This window comes from Rhamphochromis sp. 'chilingali' (assembly GCF_963969265.1).
Source record: "Rhamphochromis sp. 'chilingali' genome assembly, chromosome: 22".
NCBI lineage: Eukaryota > Metazoa > Chordata > Actinopteri > Cichliformes > Cichlidae > Rhamphochromis > Rhamphochromis sp. 'chilingali'.
This window is the reverse complement of record NC_137950.1, coordinates 18,798,689-18,819,898: the sequence shown is the minus strand read 5'-3', so window position 1 is coordinate 18,819,898 and position 21,210 is coordinate 18,798,689. Positions and strand designations below refer to the sequence as shown.

At 41.0% G+C, this 21,210-nt stretch overlaps 2 protein-coding genes across 4 annotated transcripts; one reads left to right on the top strand and one right to left on the bottom strand.

The window, feature by feature from the left end:
* The first annotated feature begins 577 nt into the window (after window positions 1-577).
* Window positions 578-11,162, top strand: LOC308390854 (myosin light chain kinase, smooth muscle-like). Of its 2 annotated transcripts, none has more exons than XM_080873181.1 (18): window positions 578-716; window positions 1,105-1,465; window positions 2,335-2,403; window positions 4,367-4,525; window positions 4,624-4,758; window positions 5,182-5,226; window positions 5,317-5,447; window positions 5,541-5,697; window positions 5,780-6,088; window positions 6,211-6,307; window positions 6,406-6,609; window positions 6,801-7,018; window positions 7,683-7,806; window positions 8,658-8,810; window positions 8,968-9,097; window positions 9,219-9,300; window positions 9,472-9,612; window positions 9,838-11,162. In XM_080873181.1, the coding sequence occupies exons 2-18, from the start codon at window positions 1,315-1,317 to the stop codon at window positions 10,041-10,043; spliced, it is 2,511 nt and encodes an 836-aa protein (XP_080729307.1). In that variant the 5' UTR covers window positions 578-716; window positions 1,105-1,314; the 3' UTR covers window positions 10,044-11,162. The 2 variants fall into 2 exon arrangements, with proteins under 2 accessions (XP_080729307.1, XP_080729306.1); XM_080873180.1 differs by having other exon boundaries at window positions 581-716; window positions 2,257-2,403.
* Window positions 11,163-11,316: 154 nt separating this feature from the next.
* Window positions 11,317-20,979, bottom strand: coasy (CoA synthase). 2 transcript variants are annotated; one of them, XM_080873182.1, is made up of 10 exons: window positions 20,807-20,979; window positions 16,677-17,424; window positions 16,376-16,590; window positions 15,437-15,568; window positions 14,017-14,206; window positions 13,396-13,460; window positions 13,184-13,268; window positions 12,611-12,708; window positions 12,212-12,358; window positions 11,317-12,113 (listed from the first exon to the last, which is right to left on the bottom strand). In XM_080873182.1, the coding sequence occupies exons 2-10, from the start codon at window positions 17,356-17,358 to the stop codon at window positions 12,054-12,056; spliced, it is 1,674 nt and encodes a 557-aa protein (XP_080729308.1). In that variant the 5' UTR covers window positions 17,359-17,424; window positions 20,807-20,979; the 3' UTR covers window positions 11,317-12,053. The 2 variants fall into 2 exon arrangements, with proteins under 2 accessions (XP_080729308.1, XP_080729309.1); XM_080873183.1 differs by lacking the exon at window positions 20,807-20,979 and adding an exon at window positions 20,632-20,783.
* Between the last annotated feature and the right edge of the window lie 231 nt (window positions 20,980-21,210).

Sequence of the window (21,210 nt, the reverse complement as noted above, 5' to 3'; positions counted from 1 at the left end):
GTAGAGGTCAGGTCCCTATAGCGCTATAAAATCTGCAGCAGTAGCAGCGCTGCACATGCACAATTATGTATCAGTATTTGGGTCGTCTAGATGGGTTCATAAGGTTTTTGCACTTACATAAGAATATTACTTTTTTATGGAAATTGTATTAACATCTACTATATTATGAATCATTTTTGGTCTCAGAATTTTAAATTAAACACAAGTATAGGTTAGTACCCTCAATAATAAGATACACTTTCAGAGTAGTATCAGAAAGAAAAGAAAGCCCTGAAGGCATTTAAACGAGCTTCACATGGCCGTAAGGTAGACCAGAGAAAACCAGTCTATAGCTGGCAACTGTTCAACAATAGAGAAATGAAAGCACACCTTGGAGACACACCCAACCAGCAGCTTTCCCATATAGAATTAAAGGTGTCTCATTTACCAGTGGTGCTCAGTTTGGTCACATGGTCTCTACTTTCTGTAAAAGAAAGTCAACCCCACAAACCCACAGTTACAGAGATTCACTTCAGTGACATGTTTCAATGTTGTGTGCTGCTCACCTGAGTGAATGCACAGTAGAAAAAGCTGTCCTACTGGCTCTTCTTGATTCCTGCGGGGGCTCTGGCGGTGTGGCTCCGCGGGGAAATATAAGAGAGTAAAATGGCTCAAGGAAGTTGATTGTGGGAACTATACTCATGGTTTGAGAAGAAATACTATTTATATTCATGCAGGTAAGTGTTTTTTTACTCTCCTTTGGTTTGTGTTGCTTTTAATCCTCACCTTATTGCGTTCTTTTTCTCTTCAGCTTGAGTGTTTTCTTCCTCCCACACATTTCCTAACCTCTCTTAGGCTACGTTCACACTGCAGGCGAAAGCGCATCAAATCCGATTTTTTTGACCCTATGCGACCCATATCCGATCATGCTATGACAGTGTGAACGGCGCAAATCCGATATTTTCAAATCCGATCTGGGTCACTCAGTGCCTCCTTTGTTTTCTGTCACATGTGTTTCTGTCTTTCCTTCTGTTCTCGGAGCAGAGGGTCAGTGGGGGCTGGACATGTGTGCTTCTAATTATCCGTCTGATAAAACTGACCTTTTTCCTGTGAACTTTGGGGCAGAGGGGGAGGCAGTGATTTCAGAGGAAAGCAGTGGCTCCTCCTGTTTGCATCTCAAAGGACGTGCGAATGCAGACAGGGTGAGCATGCAACACATCAGATTCACACAAGGATTCTAGATGGAGCGAGCCTAAACGCAACTAAGAGAAGAACAGGAGGCCTAGATGAGTGCCTGATCTACAGCTGCTGACTTGCTATCATCTGAAATCAAAGATGGACCAAGATGGGAAGGCACCAAAGACTTTTGTGTCCACCTTACGATTTGCCCTCAAGCCTCAACCGAACCAACAGAAAGAGAATGGACTGGGTAACATTAAGAGGAAGTTGGTGGGAAACAACAAACTGAGATTTTCATCTGCATCAGGTAAGGCCTTGAAAAAGATGTGAAATGTTAACTTTAGTGCATTTGAACTAAAAAATAGAACATGTCTCACCGGGTGCACCCCTTTTGTCTGTGTTTTAACTAAAATAATAATAATAATGGATACTTTATTGATCCCCATGGGGAAATTACTTGTTTTTCTCTGCATTTGACCCATTCACTCAGTGAAGCAGTGGGAAGCCCACTAAGCAGGCGCCCGGGGAGCAGTGTGTAGGGACGGTACCTTGCTCAGGGGTACCTCAGGGTAGCCGTTAAGTGGATTCGAACCGCCGACCTTCCGATCATGGGGCGACCACTTTACCTACTGAGCTATCCCTGCCCTGCCCTAAAACCGTCACAGAGCGCTGCAAAGGACAAGAAGAAGCTCTACTTTGTAAACTATATAGACAGCCCGCCACCCCCTCCCCTCATCCCCCTAATGTACACAGTCTGATGGCAGTCCTCCATCCACTGGCAGCCACCCATTTCCCACTCTGCTGGACATTCCAACACCAAAATAAACAACTGCAAACACACATTTAAAAAAAAAACACGACATCAAATTCCCCACCGCTCACAGCTGTAACTTGTGTTTATTACTCAAACAGCAGATGAACTGAGACTCAGTGGAAGATAGTGATCTTCAAATACATTTTTGGCAACACACACACACACACACAAAACATGAGGCAGTGATTTAGGGTTTGATAAGATGCTCTGTTCTGATTGGGTCAGTGACAAGCAAAAATATGTGAAAACTAAACCCTTTGTCTTTCACCTTTTTCTTTGTAAAGATGCCAAACAGGCACAAGTTCAGAGTTTGGAAGCACCTCGCTTTGAAGAGCCACTCAGAGACTGTACTGTCTGTGCAGGAAGTGATGCTGCCTTTAAAGGTGTTATCACAGGGAGCCAACCGATGAGCATTTCCTGGCTATACAATGGTAAGTGACTGATTACATGTAGGAGATGTTGTACTTTATTCAAGTCCAGGTTATTGTAACTTTTACAGTAATCTACTATATAAATTACAGTTATTTACTGTAATCTGGAATGCAGGAATTTATTGTATTCTTATACAACTTTGGTACAAACATTGGAAACGCACAAAATACAGCATGATCAGCCTTTTGAATTGATTGCTGATTGATAATTATTGACAGAAATCCTTTATATACTGCTGTTCTGTGGAAAGTATTGAGCCACCCCTCGAAATAGGTGCAGTGATTTAGTGAAACATGCAAACATACAGTATACAGTATGTAAGGGGAAAGTTTTCACTTTTATTCTTTAACACAGCATTCTTGTTATAGCTTTAAGCAGTCTTCAGGAATAGTTCTCTGGGCTTCCTGAAGGACTTCTTTGGATGTTGGCTGCCTTTTGTTCTGTTCTCTGTTAAGATGATGCCACACTGCTACAATAATGTTGAGGTCCAGGCTCTGGGGAGACTGATAGACTGATGATCTATGATGAATAGTGTTCCATTGTGTGTTTTCTATTCAGATATGCTTTCACACAGCAAACCTTGGGGCCCTGTGTGGGCCATCATGGGCATGTTTGCTTGGCAGTGTGTTTGGGATCGTTGTCACGCCAAAAAATGAAGTTGTCACCAATCAGGTGCTTTCTAGACGATATTGCATGATGGATCAAAATCTGATGGTACATTTCTGCATACATTATTCCATCAATTATGACAGGATTTTCACCACTGCTGGCTGAAATGCAGCTTAAAACCACAGCAGAGCCTCAACCATGCTGTAGACACTCACAGTTGTATCTCTCTTCTTATCTCCATACATACTGACCATGCTTTGAACCAAACATTTCAAATTTGGATTCATCACTAGATAAGATTTCTTGATTTTGTGTCCATTTCTTGTGTAATTTGTGTAACTTCACAATTTGGCTTCTTGAGAGCCACACTTCCACTGAGACCATGTCTGATGAGACATTAGTGAACACTAGGTGGATCATTTGAAAGGCGAGATGCCCTCTTCGGTCCTGTGCCGGGGCTTTGCTGGATTTTTTCCCCCCGAGAACTTGATTTGTAACATCCTTTTCATATGAGATGGATAGTTGTGTAGAATTGCCATTTCTTCTTTTCTATTCTTTTGAAAATGGTCAGGTGCAAGGACTTGACTGACTCAGTTGTGCAATGAGTCTCATGTCAGAAAAGCAAGTAAAAGATTTGAAAGACCTTCAGGAAGCCTGGAGAACTATTGCACAAGATCACTCTAGAAAACAATTTCAAAAAAACCCAGCTTCTTGGAAGCAAAATATAAAGAAACGAGGGGTGGCTTGACACTTTTTCGCAGTACTGTATGACTCATGTAACAGCCGTGCATTTCACTAGAGTGGTTTGTCTAGAATTTCTGGTAAATCCCCCCAAAATCTAAGAAAACACCAGCAGACATAAAAAGTGAAAGTGATTTAGGCCCTGAAGAAGAGTCTACAGACTGGCTAGAAATATTAAGAAAGGAAAATACAACACTTATTTCAAATATCACCCAAAACAGAGAGGGATGGTCAGATAGAAGAACGACAGAGTTAGACAGTGGTACATAAACATGTGGGGAGTGAATTGTGTGGAGAAGAAAACCATCTCTTGGCATAAGTAAAGGGTAATTTGGAGTCACCTGATCCAGCTCTAACTGTAAGTTTTATCAACACGGAAAGTTTTGTGTCTAATCTTAAAAGTAGAGTGGGAGTTTGTCTCCTAAATGTGTCTCTGGCTCCCATTCTACTTTTGGAAACTCTAAGACCCACATGGAAGCCAGTAGTCTGAAAGCAGAGAGGTCTGTTTGAGATAACATGATACTATGAGGTCTGTTAACTAAAGCAATTATATAATAATTAGTTCAAGCATTTCAGTACAACTGTAATAAAACCATACTTGTTCATGTTTAGGTGAGAAACTGCGTTCGAGTAACATTTCGAGTAACTTCGAAAACGGTGCTGCATGTCTGAGCCTGACCCGGTGCTCACCTAAAAATGCCGGGAGGTACACCTGCATAGCTGAGAATCCTGCAGGACAACAGTCGAGCGCTGCTCTGTTACATGTCAAAGGTAACATCAAGTCCAGAAAAGCCACTAATAATCAGCACAGCAGCATAGAAATGATCTGTTTACAGTGAGCCTGATTCACTCTGTTAACAATGAAACAGCAACAAAGGAAATTCCCGGAACAATCAACCGTGAGCTGCGCAGTGAGGTCACATTCAAGGCTGTGTCACATGAAAACGCTGAATTGTTCCCAGTTTCGGCAGGGGCAAGGCAAAGCAGAGAAGAAAGGGACAATGGTAGGCTCAATGATGACCACTTGTTTAACTTCCTTAAAATCTTTTTAATGTTACACACGCATTAAAATCCCCAATTGTTCTGCTTTTATTCCTGCCATGAATGCTATTAATCCTGTGAAAATAATGCAAATTTATAGCAAATATGCTCATGATAATAGAGGGCAGGGAAGAGGAAACATGCATGCCGACAAAACAAACAAAATGTTGTGTGTTTGGTTTTTAAATTTCAGTTTTAAGCAGGCTGTAAGTAAGAACTGTTGCAGTCTATCCCATTTCTGGCATGTGCTTATTTACAACTATACAAAAAATCTTGTTTGCCAGTTCAACCAAACTTGACTGCTTCACTGCCATTGGTTAGTTCCTTTTTAAATTCTCACATGATAGCACACCTGTGAATCCAATCTACTTCCTCAATCTCCACAGATTTTAGAGAAATCAGTCTTCAAAACCAGGTACCAACCAGTAAAGGTAGGAACCACATTATGTATTGAACAGCACTTAGCTCAGGCTTTATTATTATTTTTTTCTTGGACACAAACTAGCTCTGCTTTTCTTCAGGACCTCCTGTGGAGTTTGTAGACCCACCAGAGCAGGTGGAGGTTCGAGTAGCTGAGCAGGCCCTACTGCGCTGTGAGTTCAAGTCCAGCTCTCTCCCTGTAGCTTCCTGCTGGATTTACAACAGGGATAAGGTAAGAATGTTAGACTGGTTGGGCTTTTTTTAACATTTTATCCATAATTTTACCTTTGTCTTAACTTACACTTCTGGCCGTCTCTGACTCCAGGCTATATTCGGAGGACAGCGGATGTCAATCAGGACCACGCCAAATCATAGCAGTGTGCAGATCTTTCATGCTGATCCAAAGGACGCAGGCTCCTACACAGTCATTGTACGCAACAGAGCAGGTTCTGCTCAGCACACCATCTCCCTCAGTGTTGTAGGTGAGATAAATTCCTGACACGAATGCCCACAGAGAGACTTTGGATATTAGCAATTTCTCGAAAATGTTACATTTCTCCTCAGACCGACCCAATCCGCCAGCATCCCAGCCTGTTGTTTCCCAGCTATCCACTCAGTCCCTGGTTCTGTCCTGGTCTGGCCCCAACTACGACGGCGGCACGACAATTTTGGGGTACATCTTGGAGGTCTGTAAGGAGAGCTCGGACAAATCTGAGAGCTGGACTGAATTAAGTCGTTGTAAGAACACATCCTACCACGTCCAGTCAGGACTGGAGCCTCTGGGACGTTACCGCTTCCGAATCAGGGCTTATAACTCTGCAGGAATCAGTGAACCGAGTCAGGAGTCTGGTTGTGTCAAGATGGCAACTGCCAGTGAGTACAATATCTGCATGATTTTTAGCAAAATTTGATTTTGTTTTTATTTCCTAAGTAGTATTTTGGTGGTACCGGTTGCGAGATGTCTTTTTTGTCATTTCTTTTATTTGTGTTAAAAGAGCAAAGGAAAGCGGAGCCTGAGTCATATGTCATCGTGACCCCTGACACCCAAAATAAAGTCAGGGACCACTACAATGTGCATGAGAAGCTGGGAGTGTAAGCATCTCTAACTGTGCATCCATATCTAACACTTTCAGTCGTGAGGAATTAGAACCCTCCCTTAATGTTTTTGTTTTAAATGTTCACATTTCCAGAGGAAAATTTGGTGAGGTGTACCGGATAACCCAAAAAGAGACGGGTCAGGAGTGTGCGGGGAAGTTCTACAGAGCTCGGACCATGAAAGAGAGGAAAGCGGCTCGCAAAGAGATTGAACTAATGAACAAGCTTCACCATCCAAAACTCGTGCAGTGTCTGGCTGCATATGATAGTCGTTCAGAGATGGTCATGGTCATGGAGTAGTAAGTCATCTTAGTTTAGTAAAAGCAAACCTCTCTATTGTAGTGGGTACACTCCACTTAAAGATATCATTAGGGGATTTGTGGTGGTAGAAGGTATTTTACGAGAGGTTAAATGCATTACATCTATTAGAAGTTCAAATTTGATGGTCACATACCATTGCATGCCCCTGAATGGTTATTTGCCTGCCTAGCATCGCAGGTGGAGAGCTCTTTGAACGCATCGTGGATGAAAACTTTGAGCACACAGAGCCCACCAGTGCCCGCTACATGCAGCAGATCCTGGAGGGCATGCAGTATGTTCACAAACAGAATATCATTCATCTGGACCTCAAACCAGAGAACATCGTCTGTGTGGATACAACTGGTACCCGCATCAAAATCATCGACTTTGGTCTGGCTACTGAACTGGGTGAGTTTGATACTAGATTTTGAAATGTCCTACTAGGTACAGAAAAGAAAAAAAACTTGCATAACTGGTTGGTATATCATTATCAGTGCACAGTTCAAAAGGGGAAGGCCTTGTTTATACTCTTAAGACACATATTGCACATAGTGCTAAAGACCAGACCAGATGTTTCGATTTGGATGAAAGAATGCCACCGCTAAAGGTTTTTCATCATTCCTGACAGAGTTTTCTACTCATAAATGTATCTTCGTACGCTTTCAACCTCTTGAACTTTTCCATGTTTTAGTTTGAAAACGCAAGAAGAATAACACAGCATGCATGCATGAAGATAACACCAGGGAGTGTCTAAATTCCTAGAGATCTACAATGCATGTCACATCCCTACAGGTCTTTAAATAGATAATTGCCGAGCTGCTACTTTAACTCAGTAAAGGTATCAAGGCATGTGGAGCGAATTCATGCGGGAAATTTCAGCGTTTTTCTCCAGATGCAGCAGCTCCAGAGTGGGTGGTCTGTTTAGAGGTGATTAGAGCCTTCTGTAAATAAGTTAAAAGAAACAAATATCATCTGCAGCTCTGTCGATGTAGCTCAGGAGGTAGAGCAGGTCATCTTCTAATTGTAAGATAAGTTTGAGAGTGACATTCTGAAAAACTCTTGTCTTCTTCAGAGGAGGGTAAGTCGCTGATGGTGATGCATGGCACGCCGGAGTTTGTGGCTCCTGAGGTTATCGGCTATGAGCCTGTGGGCCTGGAAACTGATATGTGGAGCATTGGAGTTATCTGCTTCATCTTGTAAGTAAAACTGCAGTGAACCAGTGTGTCAGTTAAATTTATTTCAAAGGGACAATGTACACATGTTCCTGGCATCCTGGTGCCATTATACATTCTTCTACAATTGAGTCTAGTGGCATCAGTGAGCCATCTACTGTTGCTTCCTTGGTATGAGCCCTAACAAGAATGAATGGAAAAACGATATGAATGTATCTGCCTTGAAGCAGATGAGCTACAGTGGCAGAAAACAACACTGAGTACCATTCCTACCAGCTAAGTGCAAAAAAACTGAGGTACAATTTGCACAGTGTCACCAAAAAATTAGAAAAACATTGCCTGATGCGATCGTATTTTTTACTGCAACATTCATATGATAGTAAACCACATGAAAGTATTGATCCATCCCGTCTTGTATCAATACATCAGGCTGGTGCTGTGATAGTGTGGAGGGCGCCTTCATACCAACTGCACATCACAGTCTACCCATTACTTCAGATGTTCATCCTTCACACTCTGAATAAACCTTAAACTGGTTCCTTGAACAAGACGATGAGCTCATTGTACTCAAACGGCCTCCATAGCCACCAGATCTCAATTCAATAGAGCACCTTGTGTTGAAAGAGTTAAGTTACATCACAGATGTGCAGCCAACAAATCTACAGAAACTCTGTGATGCTGTCATGTCAATATGGACCAAAATCTGAGGAATATTTCCGGGACCTTGGTGAATGTATGCCTCAAAGAATTAGGGAAGCTCTGCAGGCAGAAGGGGTGCAACAATATAATACCATTTTTGGGTAATGGAGCTTCAAATGAGGATGTGTAATTTCTGTGGAAGCTTATTTGCTTTCATAATGTTTATCCTTGTCTAGACTCAGTGGAGAATCACCCTTCCAGGGAAACAGCGATGCTGAGACTCTTGCTCTCGTCACTGCTGCCAGCTACGAGTTTGACCCAGAGAGTTTTGAGGACATCTCTGACCAAGCTAAAGACTTTATCAGTTCCCTGCTGCAAAAGGACCGGAGGTTTGAATGCCTTTGCCTTTCCCCATCAGAAACATCCATTTGTAGTTCAATAAATTAAGTACTACTAAACCGTCTGACCAACTGTGAATATTAATATCACAGACATTTCAGCAACCACATACACTTGCTCCTTTATCTCCATCCACTTCGACTCTAGACGCAGGCTGTCATGTACCGAGGCGCTTGCCCATAGCTGGATGGCCTCTTTCACCCCTCTAAACCGCAGGCCCACCAAGTCCCTCAATAAGGAGAAGATGAGGCATTTTCTGGCCAAGCACAAGTGGAAGGTACCTGTTTTTTGTTTGTTTTTGTATTTTTTTTAAGTACTCCTATCAGTCCTCAATAATCTCAATGCATTTTTTCAAAAGGTTTGGTCAACCAATTCTATTTTTCCTTTTAAACTTCTAGAAAACTGGCAAGGCTGTTTTGGCCCTAAAGCGAATGGCTAACCTCACCAGCAGCCCAGTCTCTGCTGGCAACTCCTCAGAGGGTAAGACGGATAAAGGGACACACATACACACAATAGCCTCCCATGTCCTAGATCTACATGGATGTGACAGATGAGTCGCTGTTTCAGACTGTCACTTCAAGTTTAGCCTCTTATGATCAGTAAAGCCTTGTTTCCATGTTATTCATCGTCATCATCCGCACTCTCATGTAGAGCCAAGCTGGAGCCAAGAGGCAGAGGAGGCCATCCGGTCGCTGGATAACCAGCTCCAGATTGAGCCTCATTTCCAACAGGCCCTGAAGGACGTTACCCTCCCTGTAGGAGCAGCTGCTCAGCTGACATGTGTTATCAATGGTAGAGTAACAGATTAACATATGTACAAAGAACAACGTAGGCCTACAATCAATATATGTAGTCATTTATTTTTAAACATGTACATTTCTCAATTATTAGAAAAATACCTCAGTCATCACAAGTCATTAGCACAAACAATAAATTAATCTGCTCTCTGTATTTGAGGATTTTTTTTGTCTTGTTTTGTATTCTTTTGGTGTAAATTTATATTTTTTCCAATCCTAGGGTATCCGCAGCCAGAGGTGAAATGGCTTCACAATGAGAAGCCGGTGCCTGAATCTCGCAGAGCGACCATAGAGCATCATGGAGAAGGGCTCTGTTCTCTGGTTCTGGCTGATTTGAAGTTTTCTGACTCTGGGGTGTATGTATGCAAGGCCAGAAACAAACTGGGGGAAGCAATGTGCTCTGCCAAACTGAAAGTGCGACCGTAACAACTTTTCTTCATTGCAAAAAGGACCAAGCTGAATTTTTGTCTTGTCGGTATATGAATGGACAGTCACAAACTCCTGATTTCACGTAATTTCAACACAAATACACGTGTGTTACCTTGTCTGCTGGATAAGGTTAGTACAGATGCCAAAGTAGTTAGTAGTGCACTCAGAAAATCTGTATTTATGTGTTCAGCTACTAATGCACAAGGTGTTGTACTGATAGGTTGTTTATGTCTTTCTCCTGTGACTGTAATCACATTTAAAAAAAAAAAGTGTACATTTAAACAATATTTAGCTGTGTAAGATGTATTAAACACTGAAGATTTTAAAAAGCTGACTTTCTCAAAAATAAATGTTCTAAAATAACTCATGAAAGTTTTTCACATTCAAAGGATGTATGCATTTATTATCCACCATTAAAGTGTTCGACGTCGATTATGTTACAAACCAATGTTCTGATAGGAAGATGTTGGTCTTGGCTTTCATGTAGCTACTTTTACTCATACCTACCCAAAATATTCTTGCAGACCAACACACCTTCCTCCTGGCACTCCCCAATGGCAGTGGTCTGCCCAAAACGACAATGTGCGCCACAATACCTCCCCTTACATTGGAAGCAAAAGCAACAATCATCAGGTAGTTACTGACCTACAGATGCCAAAACGTGCAACCAACAGTACACCCTGTAGATATCCTTTATCTATGCCAGATCTGCCAGAGGGAATCTGTACAGCATTCGGCAGCTAGCTTAAATGTTGTCTAATTGGTATTGATGCAAGTGTCTGTGTGTGACAAGAGCTTTAAAACCTACACCTTGAAAATTGAGAGATTTGTTATGGGTTGATAACATTTCATTTACTGTTTTATGCAAATTTATATAGCAGTCAAAAAAGTAAAGACATCTAAAACTAAATTAAAATATACATTTTCTCTGACATCACAGAACAAGCCATGTAATACGTAGTGTTCCTAAAACAGCAAAGTATTTGTTATTTAAATGCACATTTACAGCCATTAGTTATTATTAAAATGTCAACTTTGCTGCTTCCTGGAGGCTTAAGGGTGAAAAGAAATGGCTGAAACAAGCTTCTATAACCTTGCTTCCCCCACTGAGACCAAATGTGTAGTCCTATGCATTTCAGATGTCCTCCTTCACCAGTCTGCACAGCAATCCTTCAGGTTTACATCAGAAATGTTTATAGTGCCCATTGTATTTATTTCACTAAATATAATTGCTCTTCAGATTGACAAAAATTCCTAAATATACAAAACCTCAAAGATGAATAATTTAATAACATGGACAGAAAACAGTTACAGTTACATAGTATCATTAACTCATTTCCCCTTATGTTTCATTGTTCTTTAAAGAAAAAAAGGAAACAAAATAAAAATTAATAGAAAGTGGACAAATCCTGCAAAGTGTCAGCTGAAGTGCCCCAAATTTTTTGAATTTGCTGAGAAAGACTAATGCAAGATTGCAGTCGGTGTATCGGTAAACCATGCCGGTCAATTAAAACAAATAAAATAAAATTTGGGATGAAAAGAGGCCATCAGTTAAGATCACACCTAACAACAAGTGTTTGATAATAATTGATAGTAAACCACATGAAAGTATTGATCCATCCCGTCTTGTATCAATACATCAGGCTGGTGCTGTGATAGTGTGGAGGGCGCCTTCATACCATCTGCACATCACAGTCTAATAATAATCCCAAACAGGAATTTTAGACTAAAAATTCCAGAAGCCGTCTGTTAGTGTTTGTGGAGTCTTTACATCTTTAAAGTAAGCATCACTGAAATAAAACTAGAGTTTAAAAACCTGTGGATACTCAATCAGGCACTGAGTCTTGGTCAAAGAAGTGAGGGAGCTTCTTGGGTTTTCCCTGTGACCACCCACACTCCTTTCTAAGGCAGCGTATTCCTTACGAGGACCATTTGTCCACATGTCTCTGGCCTGGCACATGCTTACAAAGTCACAGCTGATGTGACGTAGAGACCTCGAATATGATTCTAATGTCCTTCATGCTTCTGCTGAATTCTCTTCTGAAGAAGATTCCAAGCTTTCAGCACCTTTTAAATGAGAAGAGGAGTAAAAATTAATGCAAAATCTGTTTTTCTCATAAAGCAGTCACGTGGACTTCATCCTGAAAGGATAAGGTGTGTTTAACCTGCTTCCGAGTGACCTCTGGCTCCCACAGTGTGCTGAGTACCACATTAGCATGCTCTACTTGTTTGCTGTTGGACCACTGGCTCTGCAGCCTGCGAAGGGCATCTTCTGTGGTGACCCCATCACGCTCTGTTATCCTCAACACCGCCTGAGAAAAGATGGGAATTAAGAGAAGGGGGGAGACGTGTTAGGTGGAGTTTTCAAATTATACTTTGGCACCCCCCAGTGGATATATTAAAGAAAACAGTATATCAGTTTTGTTTTTTAAAAAACAGGCCTTACACAATAAAAATATTTACCTTCAATTAAAAATTTGGCTTTAGGATTTGTAGGAGTTATAGAAACAAAACACAGATGTGACGAACTGCAAAGAAAACTTTGCAGAGGACAATTTCATTACCTCCTCCTCTGGGATGATGGTGACCCAGACCTCGTGGACCAAGTTTTGCCATTTGGCCTCCAGAAGAACTGCTGCATCCACCACACACACCTGCTTATCTGCAAAGAATCACATTAACTTTAGAAACTACAACAAAACAGGAAGGAGAAATATGCTTCCCCACTTTAAATGTTCACTACACTCAGCTATTTCAGCCATTTACCGAGTTTCAAAAATAAGTTTTTACTCGCTCACAAGTTCACTTGTTTAAGAATTTACAAAGCTTAAATATTTGAACAAGTACACAATCTTTCCACTAATCCTTACAGTGCAGATGTAACTTGTCAGGATTTACTGATTACTAAAAAGTCCAATTGTCACTCAGTTGAATTAATCACAACCCCTGTTAAAAATTAACAGACGAAAAAACAGCATCATATTTGCAAGGCCAATTAAATGATTATTGACATTCTGTAGGTATCTGATGAACTACCAAAAAAAGTAAAATGCCCCCTAAATGCATTTATATTTAAGAAATGAACGCACGGCAACAATGTTTAGTTGTCAGTTATTACATTTAATTTCATACTATACCTTCGTCTCTGGCTTGGTTGATTCTCTTTTGCACTAGAAGTGCAATTTCAGGCCACACAATGTCTGTTAGGGCTTTTAATCGCACCTGTTGGGGGGAAAAAAACAAAAAACAAAAACATCTCTGGTAAGTTTCTGAGAGAAACCTGACACGTTACCTGCAATTCTGCAAAGTGCTAAAATATTATCCAGTAAATAAATATTATCCATACTACCTGATTTCCAAAGACTTTTCTTCCTAAAGCACGCCTGTTGATGGTTTTATCTTCACTTAGAATATCTAAAAGTGGAAAAGACACTCATTATTGCACAGTTTTACACAACATACAGTTTAACACTGACAGGAAAACATCTTGTTGAATGTCAGTATACTAAATTCTTGTGTTGTGCAGAGTCCATATTGACATGACAGCACTCTGGTCATTCTCCTCTGAATGCAAAACAAGTTAACATGACAAAATAAGTAACTTGCTGCCAGTTGTGTGACTCACTACATACCAGTGTTAACAAAAAACTGAACAGGATTCAAAACGCTCATCAATCAAAAAGTGATCGTGACAGAGAGCTCATCAGTGGTCAACGCAAGCCAAAAATAAATAAATAAATAAATGAATAAAAATCAGGAGTCAGCTTTCATCAAAATCAAATCAGTGACATCATGACCTTTGCTGACTACAGTGTGTGCATTATAGCAATCAGTATGAAAGCAAAAACACAAAGTCTTATTGTCTTTTTTTTTTTTCCCCCCAATCAAGAACAGATCAACTGTGTGAAGTATCACAAACATTACAGACTGACCCTTCCACTACGATACCCTCAAGTGAAGGTGTCCCTACCTGAACCAAATTCTTCGAGCACTCTGTGGTAGGCCGCTGCATCAGGTTGGTACACCTCATGGCCTAGTTTGTCGCAGTCAATCCAAACTGCACCAAAGGCCTCCAGCTGCTTAGCGATAGCGCTCTTTCCACTGCCGCTGCCCCCTGTCAGACCAATCACATATGGAAGAGGAGGAAGGTGGGAGTTGTCCTGGGATAGAGGAGACAGGAAATGAAGGGTTTAGAATGTGCAAATAAAATTAGAAAAATCCGCTCCTAAAACAAGTTATACTCACCACTGAAAAAAAATAATCTATAATACCAGAGATGAATAAGACAAACCAAATGCACTCATTTGTGAGCTTGATGATACAATTTCCTGAACATAATATGTTTCACGGATGATCTGATATCCTCGTGTTGGTGTTGTTCCCAGACCATCATGAAAATGTTGTTCCAGGTTCAACGTTGCAAGTGACCAATCACAATGTTGTGACGTTATTCCTTTGCCATTTGTGCATTTACGAAATTCCAATGTTGCAAGGACAATATCAATTCTGCTTACTGTTTATTAAAGGGTTACGGTTAGGGTCAGGGTCCGTTGATGGGCGGACAGAGGTGGTTTCACGCAGTTTAAGTACAGTTTTTTGTTTTACGCCGGTTTTTCCCGAAGTCGCAAAAGTATGACGTCACAACATTCTGATTGGTCACTTGCAATGTTGATCCTGGAACAACATTTAGTATGATGATCTGGGAACAACACCAACACGAGGATATCAGATCAACCAATGTTTCACTGCTCATTTCTAACTGTCAATAAATGTGTGAACATGTCACCTTCAGTATAAAACATTAATGATACCCACAAAATACTTTGTGTAATATCCACAGATTTCCCCCCCACCCATATCACGCAATTCCTGCTACAACAGTTAAAAGGTCGACCCCGTCACACCCTTCACCAGCCAATTGGGTTTATTTCTGCTTCTTTGAGTGATTAAAAAGACACTTCAGAGCACATTCTCACAACTTTTACTAGTCGTGACTGAAAAATGAACCTCTTTTAAAAGGAACTTCATGTAATAGGAATGAGCTCAACCAACACTGGTGGGCGTTGTCCAGCTATAACGCCTTTGGTTCACCAAATCAATAAAAGATTACGAGATGTTCTTTTATAGGCTTGCACTTCTGTGCACTGCAAAAAAACAAACAAAAACAAAACCTGAATCAAAGGTAGCATGCCTGTGATGCACCTTTGATAGGAGCAGGGCCCCATTAATGCCCTAGTTTGGAAAAAAATAAAATAAATATGGTGATAAGAGACAGTTTTATTATAACTGCAGCTAACTGGTCCTTCAATTATACTGAAGTTTTTTCAGTGTGTTTGGACTCGCTGTTTTTGCACCTAAATTCTAAAAATACACACTCCTAACAAACCTACCTTGGGTGGTGTAAGCAGCGTCCCCAGGAGACGAGCACGCAGACTGGAGGAGCTGATCTTCTCCTCCTCTATCTCTGTGTGGTGGGCATCCTTGAGCAACTGGATCTCATGAAGGACAAGAGCTGGAAGACCCTGATTTAGAAAGTGGAAAGAACAAAATATGAAATATCACATCCTGCAGTAGAAATGAGACAAAATCAGAAAATGGAAGCAAGTAAAAATCCCGTAGCCCTTAATATGTACTGTCCTACTTTGAGGTGAATTTACAAGAGTTGAGTAGTAAGCCTGTTAAGTGAGTTACATGACAAAGCCTCTATAATACAGTATAATACTCTATTGACGGCACTCATTGGACTGACCCATACTCTGAATAATGAAAGTTCAAAGAACTCAGTGAAGATCTATAAAGGAGATTTGTGGATGCAAGCTTGGAAAGTCTCTTGTTGCCCTTTCATCACATCAAAACTGGTCTTGGAATAGATAAAGCAGGCTAACATTAACCCTCTGAATTGTCATTGCCAAAGCCCAGACTTTAACCCTATTGTAAATTATTTTTTGACTACGCTTAGAAGCAGAGCCTGTGTCAGGAAACCAACCGATTTAAATGAACTGTATCGAATCTGCCAAGAGAACCGGTCAAATATTCAGCCTGAAGCTTGCTGATTGCTACCAAAAACATCTGGCTGAGATGGAACTTTTGACCAGAACTATTAAATTATATCATATCATATTATTAAATATGTCTGAATAATTTAGCAGTATCAAAAGGGCCTTTGTGGGCATTTTTTTTTTTTTTTAAATAGAAGGAATGGAGAGCTATCTGCTATTCTGAAAGTAGAAGAAAAAAAACAAATGCTACACACGCACACACACCTGTTTACAAAAAGAATCTTCACGTTTCAACACAAAACAGTATTTACTGTCAATTTCCTGACTTACATTCTCAGTGCGTTTCTTGTTCACAGCCTCCCCACCCTTTCTAGTCTCCTCGCTGACCACAATGCACTCCAGCAGGGGGTCAACTACAGACACTCCAAAGGGGTCATCAAGAGGCACAACCTCCACCTGCAGTGAGGGCTTGACGTCTTGGAGGAACTCCTGCAGTCTCTGGACCCGAACAGAGTAAGGCTCGATCAGCTCCTTTAGCACTTTTTCTGAAACCAGGAGGAAAACAATGTCAGGTGGATTTTAACATATGACTGAAATATGAGATGTCAGTCTCAGAAACACAACTACTCACTTTTAAGCATTGCATGGTCACACAAGCCAATCAGGAACCTTCTATTGGCCAGCAGGCAAGAGATACTAAGTAGAGTCTTGTGGGCCCCATGGAGTCGATCAAATGTCCCTCCTACCACCACGTCATTGTAAGTCTGCAGCGGCTCTGCCTTTTCTTGCTGTGCTTCTGGCACATCCTCCTCCTGCAATTTCATTAGCTCTGAGTGAAGCAGCACTGAAGGCAGCCCAGGTCTACAGGCATAGCAGTGGCCGGTGTAACTCTGCAAGCACTGAGTGACCTGATGGGTCTGACCGGGGTCCTGGGGAGCAAAGTCTGTTAGCACCACCTCTGGTGAGTTAGATAGAGCCTGTGGTGTGGGAAAGGGGCCGTTTGGGGTCGTGGCTCCGCTGCATGCGACTGACTGAGTGCGAACATTAGTCAGCAAAACGCAAACATCCAAGTGCCCGCACACATCAGCTGCATTACTGTACAGGCGGGTAATGAGATTAGACAGGTCCACTGCTGGTGGAATGAAAACTGGCCGAGGCTGGCTCCCACTTCCCAGATTCAACCCAGGATGGAGGTGGACATAGAGCGTACGCTCGACTCGCTGAGCAGCTGAGCTGAGCACCGGAGCAATGCGTAACGGAAGGGTGTGGAGAGGAGACGTCAGGACAAGGATGCCTGTGCTGAACATGGACATGTTACCTGCGGATGTCACAGAGATTCACAGTGCTAGGGAAGTCACTGGATTGGGGTTGGCTAAACACTGAAAGGGATGGAAAGAGAAAGACAGTTAAAAAAAAAATCTGTCTGAGACTGTAAAGTAAAAATGCCATGTTATAATTAAATTACAGCAAAAATAATAATAATAAAAAAATAAAAAATTCAAGCTATAGTACACTTACACCAATATATGATTAATCCTTGTTTCCTCATCAGTTGATACACTTATGGTATCAATTTAAAAATCCTACTTTGTGAAGAAAGTTGGGTGTCTAAGTCGTCCACTCACCAAGCAAGGTGACAACAAAAGCCTTTTAAGGCTGTGAGGTAACCATAATCGTCACTCTCTTCCAAATCGATGTTTTAAACATTGGTACTAGTGTAAGAGACAGGGCGCATTTAAAATCATAAAATAACTTATGGTTTTGTTCTCCGAAAAGTTGGGCATAACACTGACCACGACCTACATCAAAACATGAAATAAATAGAATACCTCAATTAAAATAAATATGCAAAGTCCAAATAGCTCAGTTAGGGAGTTAGCTTATACAAAAGCAGCAGCACAGTTAACCTTTTATCCATTGAAAGCTTAACTGGACAGCACAGTTTCTGTCATATTTCAGGCTGCTTATGGAACAAAAATGACTGGGTTTGCATCAGAAGTTGGCAAGGGTAGTTTCTGCCTATGCAGCTACCCTTAGAAAAACTTGGAAACCATTCTAATAGAAATCAAACCACGTTTTTATTGATATATACTGAGAAGCCAAAACTCGTCATTAAGGGTTCAGAGGAGGTTGTCAAATGCCATCTTTATTGGGGAAAGATTTCAATTGAAAACAGGAGAAAAAAGTAAAAATAAAGTTTAAAAAAACCCTCAAAGAATGCAAGTTTAAATGTAACAACAGATTCAATAAACCGATCCACAAGGCCTGTAACACTGTGGGTGTGGAGCTTGATTCTTTGACAGAGGTCTCAGAAAGGAAGCTACTGTCCAAGTTATGATCAGTACTGGACAATCCTTCACACCCTCTCCATCTAATGCTGTCACCACAGAAGCATGTTTTGCAAAAGACACCACAGAACATATCTACCTGTGACCATCAAACTTTACAACTCCCCCTTATGACACCTGGATAGTTTTTACTTGTACCATCTTGTTTAAAGTGTACATTTTGCTTTTAATATTTCATAAATTTTATGAAAGTCAGCATTTACAACAAAACAATATAATTCCTCTGATAATTAAGTAAAAATGTACCAGGCAAGGCTTCCTTTATATGGCCTTGTGTCAGATGTTAGAGAAAGACTGGTGCTGAGGGTGGTCCTCTTAGCAGTCCTTTACATATTTAGACAATGTTGACACTATTTGTGTCCCATTTGTTGTTGCTGTAAGCATGTTGGATGGCTTGGAATTACTGATACATGCTATGGCTAAAAATTGGGGAGCAGTCAGACAGCGTTTCAACTGCAGATAACATTATCAACACCCGTGCTATGTCCTCGGTTGTGTTTACCTGATGCAATGAGTTGCAATAATGGAATGATTTACAAGCTTTGACAAGAGTTACTTAAAAACCCTCACTTCAGTTGAGGCTGCTTCTCAGCAGTTACTCTGTAACAGTTTAAAACAGAGACATTGTGTCTGTGCAACAAATCCCATTTGGGTCAACAGCCAAAGCTGCTGGTGATCATTGCACGCACAAGCGACATGACTAGACAGACAATGAACCAACTCCAGAAAGTGACCGATCACACAAGGCACTAATACACAGTTTCTAACACTCGTTTCTGGTTATAATCCTTCCACACAGGTACATTACACTTCCTACGCCGACTGCTGACTTTAAGATCTTCATCAGTTGGATCTGAAATCTTGTCTGCTTTTTTCCTGTGGCCTCAAACCTTCCTATTGCCTCAGTGATTGGGGTTTGCAGTTGGGGGGAACCTTTGAGTTGAATACGCATATGTGGTGTAGCAAGCTTCTTTAAGAGCTCAGTGAGAAAGACTGATGATTGATAATTCCGTTCTTGAATTCAGGGTGCTGAGCTGTGAAAAAGGTGTAGCCATTCAGGATGGTAATGTCAAGTTGTACCACACTTGCAGGTGTAGGTGCCAACCATCTGGTCCATGGTATCTATACTTCCTTTGGCTTGTTGTTGAATGTGATCAATTATATGTTTCCCCCTCCCCTTTCTGGTATTTTAATCCAACACTTTGTTACAATACATTGTGCTGAGGAGTACAACGGTCGCCCTTTTCTTTCTGACATAGCCAACTATGGTAAGGCTGCCATTGAATCCAACCTCTGTGTTGTAAACTTCCCAGGATGAGGAAGGATGGAAAGATGTCTGCCTTGTCCCATTGTAGTTCCCACAATTGTGTCTCCAGTAGACACTGTGCAAGAGGCACACTGGAGAAAAAGTCATCTGTAGTGAAGTTGTGTCTTGTGTTTATGAGTCTACTCCACAACCAGTGGACAATGTTTTCCCTCAGCTTTTTCTGCACTTCTTTCACCAAGTAAATTATTCCAAATATTATATTGCAGATGTCGGCATAACAAATGCAAAAGATTTTCAGGCCATACTTGACGGGCGTGTTTGGCATCTACTATGGAAATTTTGTCTCCCCCACAAGTTGACCATCTAGGGTGGCACAATCACTGGTGATGAACACTGTCTGAATGATGAATGAATACCATCTGTTAATTCTTGCTGTGAAAAATAATCTCCCTAAGTGGTGATACTCTAGCGGCCCACGAAAATATATATTCCTGACATTAACAGTTGATAAGAATCAAAAGATTCCATTGGAAATGAATGCAGATCATTTTTAATCACTTATGGAAGTTTGGTGTAGTAATACAACAATGACAATTTTGTAAAAATGTTTAAAAGGCCATTTAAAAATGTAAATGGCATGACATTAAAAACATGTTTTTGAGGAATAGCTGGAACATGGAATGCAAACAACTTGTCATTAATTAGATATTGCAAGAAAACATCCTGACCGGGTCATTTGTGACCCACTAATGCATCTAAGGCTTAAAGTTGTTCTATGTTAAGCCAATGTGACTGCAGCGAGCTGGCCACAGCAACTGTCTGAGCTTGTTTTCTATCTGTATATAGTTGGACTTGTGATTAACAGAAGTTAATCACAAGTCCAATCTGTGTTCGAAGCTAGCTAGCTAGATGCTAAAGCAGCACTGGCTGCAAAAAGTGGCAGAAAAGCAGGATAAATATAAAATACCTACGCTTTCACCATATTAGTAATGGCAACCATACTCCGCACGATCCTAAGATATCGCAATAGCAACTATGTTTTTCCAGACGTTTGGTACGGCCTGTACATGCAGCCAGAGCCAAAAAACAAAAACAAAAAAACGTTCCCAACTGACAGTCTGGCTGACTGTCTTAACAGCAGCTTACCTGTAGGTAGCAGATCTAAAGCGCTGTGAAGAGCGTCAGAGTCGAGCCGTACTGATGTGGAGCTGCACGCATATTTACTGGAGAGCTCGTTTATCTGTCACTTTTAAACGAAAAGCTGCCTATTCCCGTTCAGCCCTGTGCAAACTGCTAAGAACCCACTAGTGGAAGTCACTCGCACGTGAACGGGGTTTTGTAATCACGTGATAGTTCCTGGCCACTTGATTGGATGCAGAGCTACAGAGCCGTTGAAAAGAAGCCGCGGTCAAGTGACCAAGGTAACGATTTTTTTTCAGCCGTGAACTCTAAAAAATGAAAGGTATTTCACTGCTTTAGGTATTTATTTATTTTAAATTTATTATAAAACATTTTTTATTTTAATTTTAAATTGTAATATTTATTTATTT